Source organism: Pistacia vera, unplaced genomic scaffold (assembly GCF_008641045.1).
Source record: "Pistacia vera cultivar Batoury unplaced genomic scaffold, PisVer_v2 Contig188, whole genome shotgun sequence".
NCBI classification, from domain to species: Eukaryota; Viridiplantae; Streptophyta; class Magnoliopsida; order Sapindales; family Anacardiaceae; genus Pistacia; species Pistacia vera.
In genome coordinates, this window is record NW_022195981.1 from 613,954 (window position 1) to 627,229 (window position 13,276).

The following is a 13,276-nucleotide window of genomic DNA, read 5'->3' on the forward strand; positions in this document are numbered from 1 at the left end:
ATGTATGTTAATGGGTCGTTTTCCTTTTTCTTTATTTTTTGGGTGATAAGTTGGGAGAATGGACAGAAGTTTATGAAGGGCTAACATTTGCAACGGTGAGAGAGGCAGGTCATGAGGTGCCACTCTTCAAGCCAAGGGCTGCTCTGGCGGCTATTCAAATCATTTTGAGAGGTGAACCTCTTCCAAGTCTTGATGAAGAGGACAACAAGAAAAATGAAAAAAAAATTAATTCTAAGTCTTTGTATTGAATTGATGTTATTGTTATGAACAAAGAAATTAATTAAGTTAATTCGTATAGAGAGAGAAGAGAGGAAAAAAGAGTTTGTTTTGTGTAATAGGAAAATTAAGAATTGGAATGATCCATTTCTTTGAATGAAATAATTATAGTGGAAACCATTGAAATGATCTCATCACTTTATTCAAACAATTTGGTATGGAAAACACGAACGATTTGTTTTGACTCAATTTGTCCCCCACCTTTTAATAATTAAAGTCTGAATTTTGAATCCATGTCCAGAAGCTGGGGCGATAATTGCGAGAACAATATAAAACTGGATGCACCTAAGAATGTAGCAAATGGCACACTCACATGAACAACTCCATATTTAAAAGAACTATTCTATTCCTTTTTATTTTTCTTTTCAGTTTTTGCGCATCTCAATTAATTCTTTGGACCTTAGAACTATTGATCTGGTAAAAATTTCATTGACTATCTGCAACTGAAGAAGGACTCAAGCTTATCAAAATGTTTCTATCAAATCATTCGGTCATTCGAAGTATTTATCAAATTCATCTTTACTAATCTTAATTTGTAAAAATGTAATGTATTTATTTAAGGACAAATTTAGTCATAAAATCACATTATTTAATTAATATTAAAAATAATTGGAATGCACTAAACTACCAACCTAACATGGCCTAACATTTTTTAACTAAACTATTAAAACTCACCCGGTAGTTATGCACAACCTTTTTGGTTCACTTTATCGTTGGATCCCATGATTTATCGTTGGATCCCTGATTTACCTGGTCGGACACCTCAACCAAATCCTATACATTTTAAGAAAAAAATGTGATTATTGAGTTAACTTCATATACTAACCCCTTAAACAGTTAAACTATTGATCCCCATGTATTATTCTTTACATCCTGATTCTATTGGTTACAAAGTCACTGTACTTGATGCAACGATTGATATTATGGAATCATTTGTTGGGTTATTATTTATAAGTCTAATTACGTGTATTCTCCCCTATAAATAGTACCAAATCAAAATCTCGTCAACACCCATGTAGAATCAAGAAAAGTTATCACGGTAAGTATAGGAAAATGGTCAAAGCCACGAGGCCTCCCCAACCCCAAGTGTATCAAAGGCCAAATCAATAAACAAAGACTAAGAACAGAGGAAGGAAGAAGTTTCACAGAAACTTAAACGAAGACACTCAAACACCACAAAGAGAAAGAGAGAGAAAGAAGAAGCTAAGCTTAACCGAGAGAAAGCTAACAGCTTAAAACGATTAATTATCTTCAAAGCATCCGGGAAAACTGGTCAGTTTCATTAGTACTCTCCGTACAAAGTCTCCTTTTTATTTTAATATTATATATACTATTTTCCATCTTGGACTTTGTATTCTTAATCTGATTAGTTGTTATTGTTACTTAGATCTGGCTTAAACTTGTTGCTGATCTTCTTCTGTTTGTCTTTTGCTTCTTCTGGTTATTGTTACTGTTAAAACTTTGAAATCCCATTTCTAGTTTCATGCATTCATGTATTTTAGTTTTGGATTGATTGATGATCAATTTCTGCTTTGTGGATATTTTCTGATATTAGTGGGTTCTAAAGATGGGACTGAAGTTGATTTCAAGTTTCTGTTCGTTTTTTATTGATAAGGTTGTTTTAATATGTCATTTGTGTTCTTGTTTTTCTGTCATTGTGCAAGTTTTGTGTTGACTTTGTTTAATCTTTAGTTGAATATGTTCCGATCATGCAAGGAATTATTTTACTGATTTTGATTTAGCTAGTTTGAGTTTCTTTGTTGGTTATATGAATTTTTTAGTAGTTTCATTTCATTTGTGAGGAAGTCTTGAAGCTATTTTTGCTTAAATTATCATTGTTTTTCTGTTTGTTAAATTTAAGGTGGGCAAGAGCAAAAGGGAAGAAGGCCATGGCTATGGGGACTGTCAGACATTATTCCGGAAATGGAAGAATAAGAAAACTTGATTGCAGCGAAACACTTTTCAGGGCTTAGGGTCAAATGAAAACCACACGAAGGATATGAAGAAAATGGTGCAAGCTTGGTTCCCAATTGTCCACCATGGCAACATTGATGATGAGAAGGTGGAGGGAGTCAGTGAGATTAAAGAACAGCTTAATGTTGTTTCAGGAAAATTATTGGTCGGGAGGAAATCATCTTGATTTGGGACTCAGGATAATGAAGGTTTGATTATCTGAATGCTGCTGTGAACTTCGAAAATTGATTAGATTAGGGTTTTTATGTTCGAAGAAAGATGAAGAAGGGAAGGAGCTGTTACGAAGACGCATAATGTTCTTCAAATAGCTATGGCAGACTTGAGAAAGAATTCAGACACTTGCTCTGCAAAACGGCAACCTTTTGAGCCAGAACCAGTCTTTTCGTTCAGTGAAGATGATGCTGTAGATGATAGCTCAGTGTTTCTTTTGGTATCATGTCAGACACACAGCAGACTCGAGGATTTCACAGTTGATTTGGTCAAACCAAATGTGATTACTGATCTCAGTTGCATTGCCAATTTATGTTCATCTTATTATGATCATGAATGTTGCCAGGCTTCATGCCCGGAGATGCCTTGGATGAATGTCTCTTCTTCTTGAACTGGAGAAACTGATTATTGAGGATGTGCCTAAGATGAAATGGGCTAACTTGAATTCCAAGATCAAAGATGGGTTTGGGCTATGAAGATCTTTGTGCGCATCTATCTTGCGTGAAATATGCTCAGCGTGCAAATATTTGGGGTGTTTGGATCAATTAATTTATCATGCTTTGTGAGGCTTCGAAGGCTTCAATGTTGCAGCTTCTGAATTTTGGTGAGCTGTCTATTGGCCCCCACCAGCCAGAAAAGTTATTTTACCTTCTTGACATGTATGAGGTACAGCAATCTTCTTCCAATATACATGGAATGTACTTTGATGAAGTTTTTTCTTCGTTAGAATCAAGTATCATGAGGTTTTGAGGAGATTGGGATTCGGTGAGATCACATTTCTGGAATTTGAGAATGCCATTTCTTCATGCAAATCACTAGCCCATTGGCAGGGAGGAATTCACCTTGACCAATATTGTGTAATTACATCAGGAATCTAACTGACTACCGTAATACCCTGAATTTGCTTTTGAAGAACAATGATAAAGAGGATTCTAGTTCACAATCATCTAACATGAGTACGGATATGGAAGAGGAGGACACAAGTGAAGGTTTTTCATGCAATTCTTCACCAATGGCTCTCCGATATCGATCAGTTGCTTCAGTTCTAGAATCCAAACTTCATGATAAATCAAGTCTATACAAGGATATTTCATTGCAGCACTTCTTTTTGATGAACAATATACATTACATGGCTCAAAAGGTTGAGAATTCAAAACTTAGGCCCATTTTTGGTGATAGCTGGATTCGAAAGCACAACTGGAAATTTCAACAGCATGCAATGGGCTATGAAAGAGCTACTTGGAGCTCAATCCTCGCTTTATTTAAGGAGGAGGGGAATTCTATTTGGGGAGGTGCTTCGAGAACCCAACTCAATGAGCAGTTCAGGAACTTCAATCTTGCATTTGATAAGGTTTACAAAACCCAAACAACATGGCTCATCCCAAATGCTCAGCTTCGAGAAGATTTACGAATGTCAATATCCCAAAAAGTGGTTCATGCTTACCGCTGTTTTTTGGGTAGACACATGTATCGTCTCAGACACATGTATCAGATAGGTCTCAGACACCTGAAATACACTCCTGAAGATCTACAGAATTACTTGTTAGATCTCTTTGAGGGATCCTTAAAATTCTTGCATAATCCATACCGGAGGTGATAGGAGCGATATAACTATATCAATCTTTGTGATTTTTTTTTTCTCTAAGAAATTATAGAGGAATAACTTTTTGTAATTGATAGACTAGTTGTTCTTGTGCAATTTTTCCACTTGGTATCTCCACTCTTTTTCTCAGTTCCAAAATATTTAATCTTATATGAATGAGTAAAATTTTTCATATGCAGTATTTCTGTACTCTCCTTATAATCCACCACCTGAATATGTCATAAAGGCCAAAATGGTTTTCTAACAGCTACTTTCTTTGAGTTGAGACTGAATGAGGAGTCAGTGGTAAGGGATTCTTCGCCGGTTTCCTCCAGGTCATCATCATCTTCTCCGTACTCCATCAGCTTGACCAGAGTATCTGAAACAACTAATGATTTGGATAACAAAATAGAACAGATTTAGGAGGACAACAAATGTGACCAACTAAAGAAACCTTTTATCTTGGAGATAAGAGGAGGCAAGATAACCTCTTCCATGTGCATCATAAATCTCATAGCATTTGTTGTTGATATGCCTAAAAGTGCCGCTCCAAAAACGTGAATAAGAAGACCGATTGCTAGCAAAACACCCAAACAACATGGCTCATCCCAAACGCTCAGCTTCGAGAAGATTACGAATTTCAACATCTCAAAGTGTGATCCAAGCTTACCGCACTTTGGAGTAGACAAAGAATCGGATATGCACACATTAATACAGTGCTGATGATCTACAGAATTCTTGTTAGATCTCTTTGAGGGATCCTCAAAATCCTTGCATAATCCATACCGGGGTGATGGTAGCAAAAAACTTGATCATCTCTGTGATTTTTATTTTTTATTTTTCTAAGAAATTATGGAGGAACTTCTTGTAATTTGATAGACTGGTGGTTCTTGTGCAATTTCTCCACCCTACTCCTTTTCTCAGTTCCAGATTATTTAATCTTATTGAATGAAATTTTCATATGCAGTGTTTTTGTACTCTCTCCTTTAATAATATCATTAAGCAAGAATTTCATGAAAAAAAGAGATGTTATGTGTGTAACATGATAATTAACCATAATTTATTATAACAACATGATATATGAAATATGTTCAAAATATACAAATAATAGAATATCACGTAATTCTTTATCACTAGTTTGGAAGAAGATATGTTTAATTATGATGGTCAATTAAAGTTGTAGGCTAGTAATTAATGGCCAACTTGGCATATGATCAAAAAGATTTTTGTTAGCCCATCACTTTGGAAAATGAATTTTCGCTTATCTCCAACTTGAAATAATTGCCTAAAGAAAGAGATTTGACTTAATAAACCATTTTTATATCACCGAGATTTCCGGGGAAGTCACGCTGATCATTATAAAACAAAGCAAATTGTGTTCATAGGAACATATAGGAAACTGAAAACTAAAATGAGTCCTCCACATATTCTTGTTATTCCTTTTCCTGCACAAGGCCATGTAATTCCTTTCCTGGAGCTTTCATTATGCTTAGTTAAGCATGGCTTCAGAGTCACATTTGTCAACACAGATCATCTCACAACCGGGTCATCAACGCATTACCGGAAAATTCTATAGGGGATGGAATCCGTCTGGTGTCGATTCCAGATGGATTGGAAGCCGGGGAGATAGAAATGATATAGGGAAGCTATGTGCAGCAATGCCGAGTGAGGCCGGGAAGCTGGAGGAGCTCATTGAAGAGATCAACAGAGTGAAGAAGATAAGCTTGTTTGTGTGATTGCTGATGGGACGGTTGGATTTGCTCTTGAAGTTGCAGAGAAGATGAAAATTAAGAAGGCTGCCTTTTGGCCTGCATCAGTCGCTACTCTGGCTTTCTTTTACATATCCAAAGATGATTGATGATGGATAATTGACAGTAATGGTAACACGCCTAACTCGTTTTCTACCCTTTCCATCTTCCTCTGTAAACTTTTTGCAAGTTAAAAGTCACTGAATCACCTCTTTGTTGTGTAAATTTGTTTCCAGGGACTCCGTTCAAGAAACAAATGATTCAGTTTCACCCAACATACCTGAAATCAACAGTACAAACTTTTTTGGGCAAACATTGGTGGCGGCGTAGCCCAAAAATACTTTTGACTATTTAGGAGCCCACAGAAGCTGTGAAATTTGCAGATACCCTTATTGGCAACTCACTATGGCTTGAACCTGGGCATTCAACTTGGTCCAAATATGCTTCCATAGGACCTCTTTTGGCGAGCAACCGACAAGGAAATTCAACAGGATACTTCTGGCAAGAGACTCAGCATGCTTGGAATGGCTTGATCAACAACAGCCTAACTCAGTCATTTATGTTGCATTTGGCAGCTTCACATTATTACACAATCCAATTCCAAAGCTGGCACTAGGACTTGAACCTCCACAAGCCATTCCTGTGGGTTGTTGGCCAACATTACTGATGGTGCCAATGAAGCCTTCCCAGATGGGTTTGAAGAAAGGTAGCCAACCGTGGGAAAATGGTGGGTTGGGCGCCGCACAGAAGGTTTTAAGTCACCCTTCCATTGCCTGCTTCGTTAGCCATTGCGGTTGGAATTCAACCTGGAAGGTTTAAGCAATGGGCTTCCTTTCTTATGTTGGCCATACTTTGCTGACCAGTCATCGATGAGAGCTACATTTGTGATCTTGGAGGTAGATTGCGGTTTAAAAGAGACGAAAGTGGAATCATTACAGAGAAAAATTAAAAGTAAATAGATCAAGTGGTTGGTGATGAAAAATTTAAAGAAAGAGCTTTAGCACTCAAGAAACTGCCATAGAAACTGTTAAAGAAGGTGGTCAGTCGAACAAGTGTTTGAACAAATTCATTGAATGGATCAAGGCATAGGAACTGGCCACAAGTGATGATGGATCATTGTTGGAAAATAAAATGATGGATCATTGTTAGAAATCTCTGCCATCACAACCAGGGTTTTAATTCCATCGTGTATTTCCTTTTATCATTTATTCGAAGAATCAAAGTCATTGTTTTTTAATTTGTAATAGTCTTTTGCATTGCGAGGAATAAGCTCATCATTCCCTTTTACTTGATTTGGATCAATCGATCTTAATGGTTTGTAAACTTTTTCAACTGTTCTCCTTGATTCTACTTAATTATTCAAACTTTAGAAAGAAGAAAAGTCTCTCTCCCATCTCTTTCTCCCGGAAAACCACAGTACGGTGCCTCTCTCTCTCTCTCTCTCTCTCTCTCTCTCTCTGTGTCTGTGAAATGAGTAGAATAAGGACGAGGAAGTCTTTGAAGAAGCATCATTTATAGTTAAAACAGAAGAACCCAGCTTCCAATGCCTGTATGATTAATAACCCCACTTCCTTTCAGAACAACTTGTGCTACGTGTAGTGCTACAGTTTAGGCTTTCTTGTGTTATTTTATGCATATATTTTTCATTATACCATAACTTTTTTATGCTCTGCAGAGAAAAAGTAGAAGAAGTCTTTCAAGACTAAGCATTCAACAGATATTAAAAATATAATAATTTTTTTCTGCAGCCCATTTTGAATATTGACAAATCTTTGAAAAATCACTTTCTATTTTGTTATATCTGTCGTGTCTTCTCATCACTTAGTTTGTATGTTGAATTTTCTTGTTTTCTTTTTAGCATATATCATTTTCTGCTTGCCTAGCTTGGATTTTTATACTCAAATAAAAAAAATAAACCTCTGTGTTCTTTGTTTTTGCACATTAGAATGCTTGAGTTAACTTTCAATATAGAGATTCTACTTAATTATGCAAATGGATCGAGAGATTACCATGTACTTTTGTTGCTTTCAAGGATTAGGAATTGCATTATTTTGCGTGTTTTGCTGTCGAAGTTATCTACTATTTTAGTGTAAAGTAAAGCTCATAAATTCCGGATCAAACAAAGACCCCCCATCTTTAATTTACTCATTTTGGTTGGAAACAATTTCCAAATTCATAGACTGAAATCCACAAATTTTTTGGCTATATTATTCTTGTTCCCTAACATTAGTGTGGATTATGCTAGGTTTATGCGTATTTGATAGGATAGCTATATCATTAACCCAATTTCAAAGTAGCTTTGAAAACTAGGTTTTGAAACTGGGATCCACATGAATAAGACCATAATGATTGAAGAAGGTTAAATCCAAGTTGGATTTTCAAGACCCTTTTTGGAAAAGTATGAAGAATTAAACTCTCAATCTCTCATACGTCTCTATTTAATTTCCATTGCCGTGTCGTCCTTTAGTCACCCTTGAACTTGCTCCATGCATATCTATCAGGGGATGTTTTTACATTGGTTGATAAGATCTGTTTTAAGATTTTGGGACATAATACTGTTAGCATAACTTCTTTCTTCTCTTCCTTCTCTAGCTCTTCTCATTAATTACTTCAAAACGAATAAAAAATCTAGTTTTATTATAAGTTTTATTCTTGAGCTTAGTTAAGCCATTTAATACGATTATTGTGCAGTCATTCGGAATGATAATTCTCTATTAGGGAGAAGATATTTAGAATGACTCAATTTGGAAGGAAGATATTCAGATTGACTTAGACTCAAACTAAGTATCGGAAGATCATGCAACTTCATAATTCTATGTATTTTTTATCTCAACTCTATCATGTAATTGGATGCTATAAACTCATCATAACTTGTTTTCAAAGGGCTGGGAATTGTTCTAACAATTTTCCTAGAATTATACGATTCTTTATAAGCTCTCAAAAGTAGAGATAACAGTGGACGTAGACTTAGTTACTTGAATTTTGAAAAGTAATGTCTAACTTCTATGCCGAACCACTTTAAAATTGTCTTGTGTTCTTATTTATGATTCTTTCTTTTTTGTTCGTGTTGATTTTCATTAAATAAACGCACATCCATTCCGTTCTAGCAGGGTCAATCATAATTCTCAGTGGTGCAGATTTCTGTATCAACATTTTGGCGCTAGTAGGAGGCTTGATTCATAGCAGCTCTCCATGTTTTTTCCTCAAGTCTCAACTCTTCACAAATCCCAGCTTCTTAATCTAAATCACGTCGTCAAATGTGAAAATCTGAGTAGGATAAAGTCTGAATCTGGCTAATGGTAACACAAGAATGTAGCTCTTTGAGTTAGCTTTCCGATGGTCTAGAATCATCCAAATCCGAGATTTTCACTCAAGTTATCATCAAAATACTAAAGCATGTTCCAAATCAGAACTATCAGAGTCAGATCCCTCAGATCACGTGCTTAGATCACTATGATCTTTAGCTTCAGATCGTGGCCAAATCGCTCGGATCGTGCGCTCAGATCTCTCAATTAGAAAGAGCTCTCAACTCTTAAGCTAGCTCTCTATCTCTTAAGTTATCGAGCTGTCAAGCTCTCTAGCTCCCAAGCTATCGAGCTCTCAAGCTAGCCTCTACCTCTCAAGCTCTCTAGCTCCTAAGCTATCGGCTCTCAGCTAGCTCTCGAGCTCCCACCTATCAAGCTCTCAAGCTAACTCTCTAGCTCTCCATGCTTCTAATTGAACATTGCTCTATCAAACTCTTCATGCTTTCTGATCGAGCTATGCCTTAGAACATTCTTCATGCTTTCTGATCGAGCTATGCTCTTAGATCAAGCTCTCCATGCTTCTGATCGAGCTATGCCTCAAATCAAGCTCTTCACGCTTTCTGATCGAGCTATGCTCTCAAATCAAGCTCTTCCGCTTTTTGATCGAGCTATACTCTAAATCAAGCCTCCACGCTTTCTGATTGAGCAATGCTCTTAGATCAAGCCCTCCACGCTTTCTGATTGAGCAATGCTCGATCAAGCCCTCCACCTTTCTGACGAGCAATGCTCCAGATCAAGCTCTCCACTCTTTTTGATCGAGTTATGCTCTCAGATCAACCTCTTCATGATTTCTGATCGAGCTATGCTCTCAATCAGTTCTCCACGCTTTCTGTCGAGCTATGCCTCAAATCAAGCTCTCCACTCTTTCTAATCGAGTTTGCTCTCAGATCAAGCTCTCCATGCTTTTAATCGAGTTATGCTCTCAAATCAAGCTCTCCACCTTTCTAATCGAGCTATGCTCTCAAATCAACTCTCCACGCTTTCTAATCGAGCTATGCTCTCAGAACAACTCCCCCACATTTTCTGATCGAGTATGCTCTCAGATCAAGCTCTCTATGCTTTCTGATCGAACTATGCTTTTAGATCAAGCTCTCTGCGCTTTGTAATCGAACTCCTCACACTTTTAGATCGAGCTTCTTGTGCTCTTGATCGAGCTCTCTATGCTTTTAGATTAAGCTCTTTATGCTCTCTAATTAATCTCACAAGCTCGCTCATTTGCTTGAGATCACGTGTTCAAGATCTCTTGATCCTTAAATCGCGGCAAGCATAATTCAAGTTCTTCAGTTCGAGACTGCAGCCTATAATGCGACAACCATCCAGATCAAGACATGAGTTTTTGAAGCGTGATTATGCACTCCAAAAACTGGGGCTATTGTTGGGTAGTTAACCGGGAGAGGATATCCCTATTAGGAGAGAAGATATTTAGATGGCTCAATTTGGAAGGAAGATATTCAGATTGACGTAGACTCCAACTAAGTAGCGAGGATCATACAACTTCCTAATTCTACGTATTTGATCTTATCTTACTCATCATAATGGTTGCCATAAAACTCATCATAACTTGTTTTCAAAGGGCTGAAGATTGTTCTAAGCAAATTTTCCTAGGAATTACACTGTTATTTAGTCCAAAAGCAAGAAGAATCATGGACATAAGCTCAAGTTCTACTTGCCGAACCTTTAAAATTGTCTTGTGTTCTTATTTATGATTCTTTCTTTTTGTTCATTGCTGATTTCATTAAATCACCACACATCTATTCTGGTTCCGAAAGGGTCAATCGGCATTCTCTGTTGGGCAGATTTCTATATCAACAACGATATAAGGAAGAAAGAAAGAAGTTATGGTAAGGGTATTATGATCCAAATCTATAATTTGTTATCAAAAGGAGAAAGCACAATGTAAATGCAATGAATGCACTCATTGTTTATCTGTCAAACCAATAATTATGTTATGCAATTATTTTAAAGTTTACAAATATTATTGGTTGTTAGAATTAAAAAGAGAAATAAACACTAATGTCATTATTCATAAACCTGATACATATACGATGTGATACATTTAATAAATAATATTTTCTTGTTATCAATATATCATATATAGTTAAAATTAACAAAGCAAAATAAGAAATATAATATATGATATTCATCCACTTGATATATGGATAATATGATACATCTAATGTATGAGTATTTTTTTTTTAAATAAAAATTAATGTTAGGTTGAAAAGATAGTAAACTAATACATACATAAATGATATATATTCGGTTGATGCGATTTTTTCGCACCAATGAGAAATACATAATCTATGGGATTTTACGCAAGGGTTGGTAATAAACTGATAATTTAGTGTTGGATAATGCTAAGTGATAAATATACAAAGAGCTGAAGATTTTTAAATGGTTCAGATCAAGTACAAATCCTATATCCATTATTTTTATTGTTTTTTTTTTTTTTTTTTTTTTTTTTTTTTTGTGTGTGCTTTTAAAGTTCAAGCAATCTCAATCCTCAACCAAATGAGACAATTTCTATAGCCAGAAAATAGACTGTTCATAATCTTCTTTAGGGTGAGAGACCCTTTTATATACTGCTGCTTTAGTGGACTTACTGGTGAAGTAACCCTTACAGAAAGGGACATCGGCCTAGGGAGTCTTGCACATGAAGTAACTCCCCCATGAGGTGACATGTAGCCTCACTATCAGCACAAATTGATGCTTACTAAGGAAGTAATATTTGATAAACTTGCAAGTGAATTACTCTCTACCAGGGTGAAATGTGGCTTGGTGACAATGCATTCTTGAGACACATGGTGTGAGCCACGATGGTGGATTTACCGCGCCAATATATTCATTGATTTGATCCTAACAACTTGAAGTATTATATAAATCGACTCTTCTTCAACGAAAAATATGGGAATTTGGAGGAACATTGAACTTGTGCCTAAGTTTTGTAATTAATGTCTCATATTCATGTGGCTGCGAAAGATCTGTGTTAGCCCACCAAGATGAGAAATGTCACCTTGACTAATTGTGTCATGCGATTTCTGAGGTACACTCATTGATTTTAAAAGCAATGTACCTGCCTTTTGTTGGCAAAAGGCATGTACATTGCTTTGAATTGAATGATGAATGGGAATTGAGCAAGAATAGTCAACCATCATCATTGTTTTAAAATTCGGATGGAGCACGGGTCAATCGTCCAATCAAGTTGGATAGATGACATCAATCATAATTTTATTATAAGTGACATTTATTACTTAAATTTTAATATTTATAAAAATTTTTCTAAAAGTTTAAATTCGCCTCTAAAATTTTTATTTATTTAAAAAATATTTCAAAAAATTTCATTAATCCCTAAAATTTTGACATATCTTCCAAACACCCCTATAAAATTAAATTACCCTTATATTTTAGATGTCCAACTTTGGTGCCAATATCCATTTTATTTGCCAGGTTTCATGGAAAAGCTTTGACAGCGTCAAAACTACTAAACGACCACAGATACAAAATGCTACAAAACAGGTACACGTTGGCTTGACAATTGCAGCTGAATAAGCCACCTCTAAGACTCCATTGAGTAATGATTCCCCATATCCTTGTCCTTATCAAATAAGTGTCATCAATAAATTCTATGAGAACAAATTATCTTCAAGCAATTTAGATACACAAATCAATTTTTTGGTAATTTCAGGCACATGAAGTACTTGTCTGTACAGCAAAAATTTTGAAGAAGCAGTTGTACGCAATTTAATGAACCATATGCACTATAGGTAAGGTGTTACCATTTCCAACAGTCAATGTATCTAGACCTGAAGGCTGAATGATGTTAAGTCGCTGAAGATTTGAGGTGACATGATTGGTGGCGTCACTGTCAATGTACCAATTAGGATCCACAAGTGTAGTAGATTAGCAATCATAGCCTGAGAAGCTTGAAAATTCCCGACATTCAGAGTGTTTGGTACTGCTGCATTAGAGGCTGAAGGAAATTGTGCATTAGTGTTCACAACTGATGGCTGAGAAAAATTTCGTGATTGAGACTAATAGTAGTGTTGTTGAGGCATAGAAGAACTTGTTTGCTGCGATGACTGATGTTCTAGAGAAGAAAGATCAGTAGTCTGCGTCTGTTGACTAGAGCCAATGATAACATTTGAAGGACCTTGAAAACTGCCAAGCACCATGATTCGACT

General features: G+C 36.1%; 1 protein-coding gene and 1 pseudogene across 1 annotated transcript; both read left to right on the top strand.

Moving 5' to 3' along the window:
* The first annotated feature begins 2,497 nt into the window (after positions 1–2,497).
* Positions 2,498–4,217, top strand: LOC116127033 (annotated as a pseudogene).
* A 1,324-nt stretch (positions 4,218–5,541) lies between these two features.
* LOC116126981 (putative UDP-glucose glucosyltransferase) lies at positions 5,542–6,609 on the top strand. Its single transcript, XM_031412648.1, has 2 exons — positions 5,542–5,768; positions 6,243–6,609. Exons 1-2 carry the CDS (start codon positions 5,542–5,544, stop codon positions 6,607–6,609), a joined length of 594 nt encoding a protein of 197 aa, XP_031268508.1.
* Positions 6,610–13,276: the final 6,667 nt, after the last annotated feature.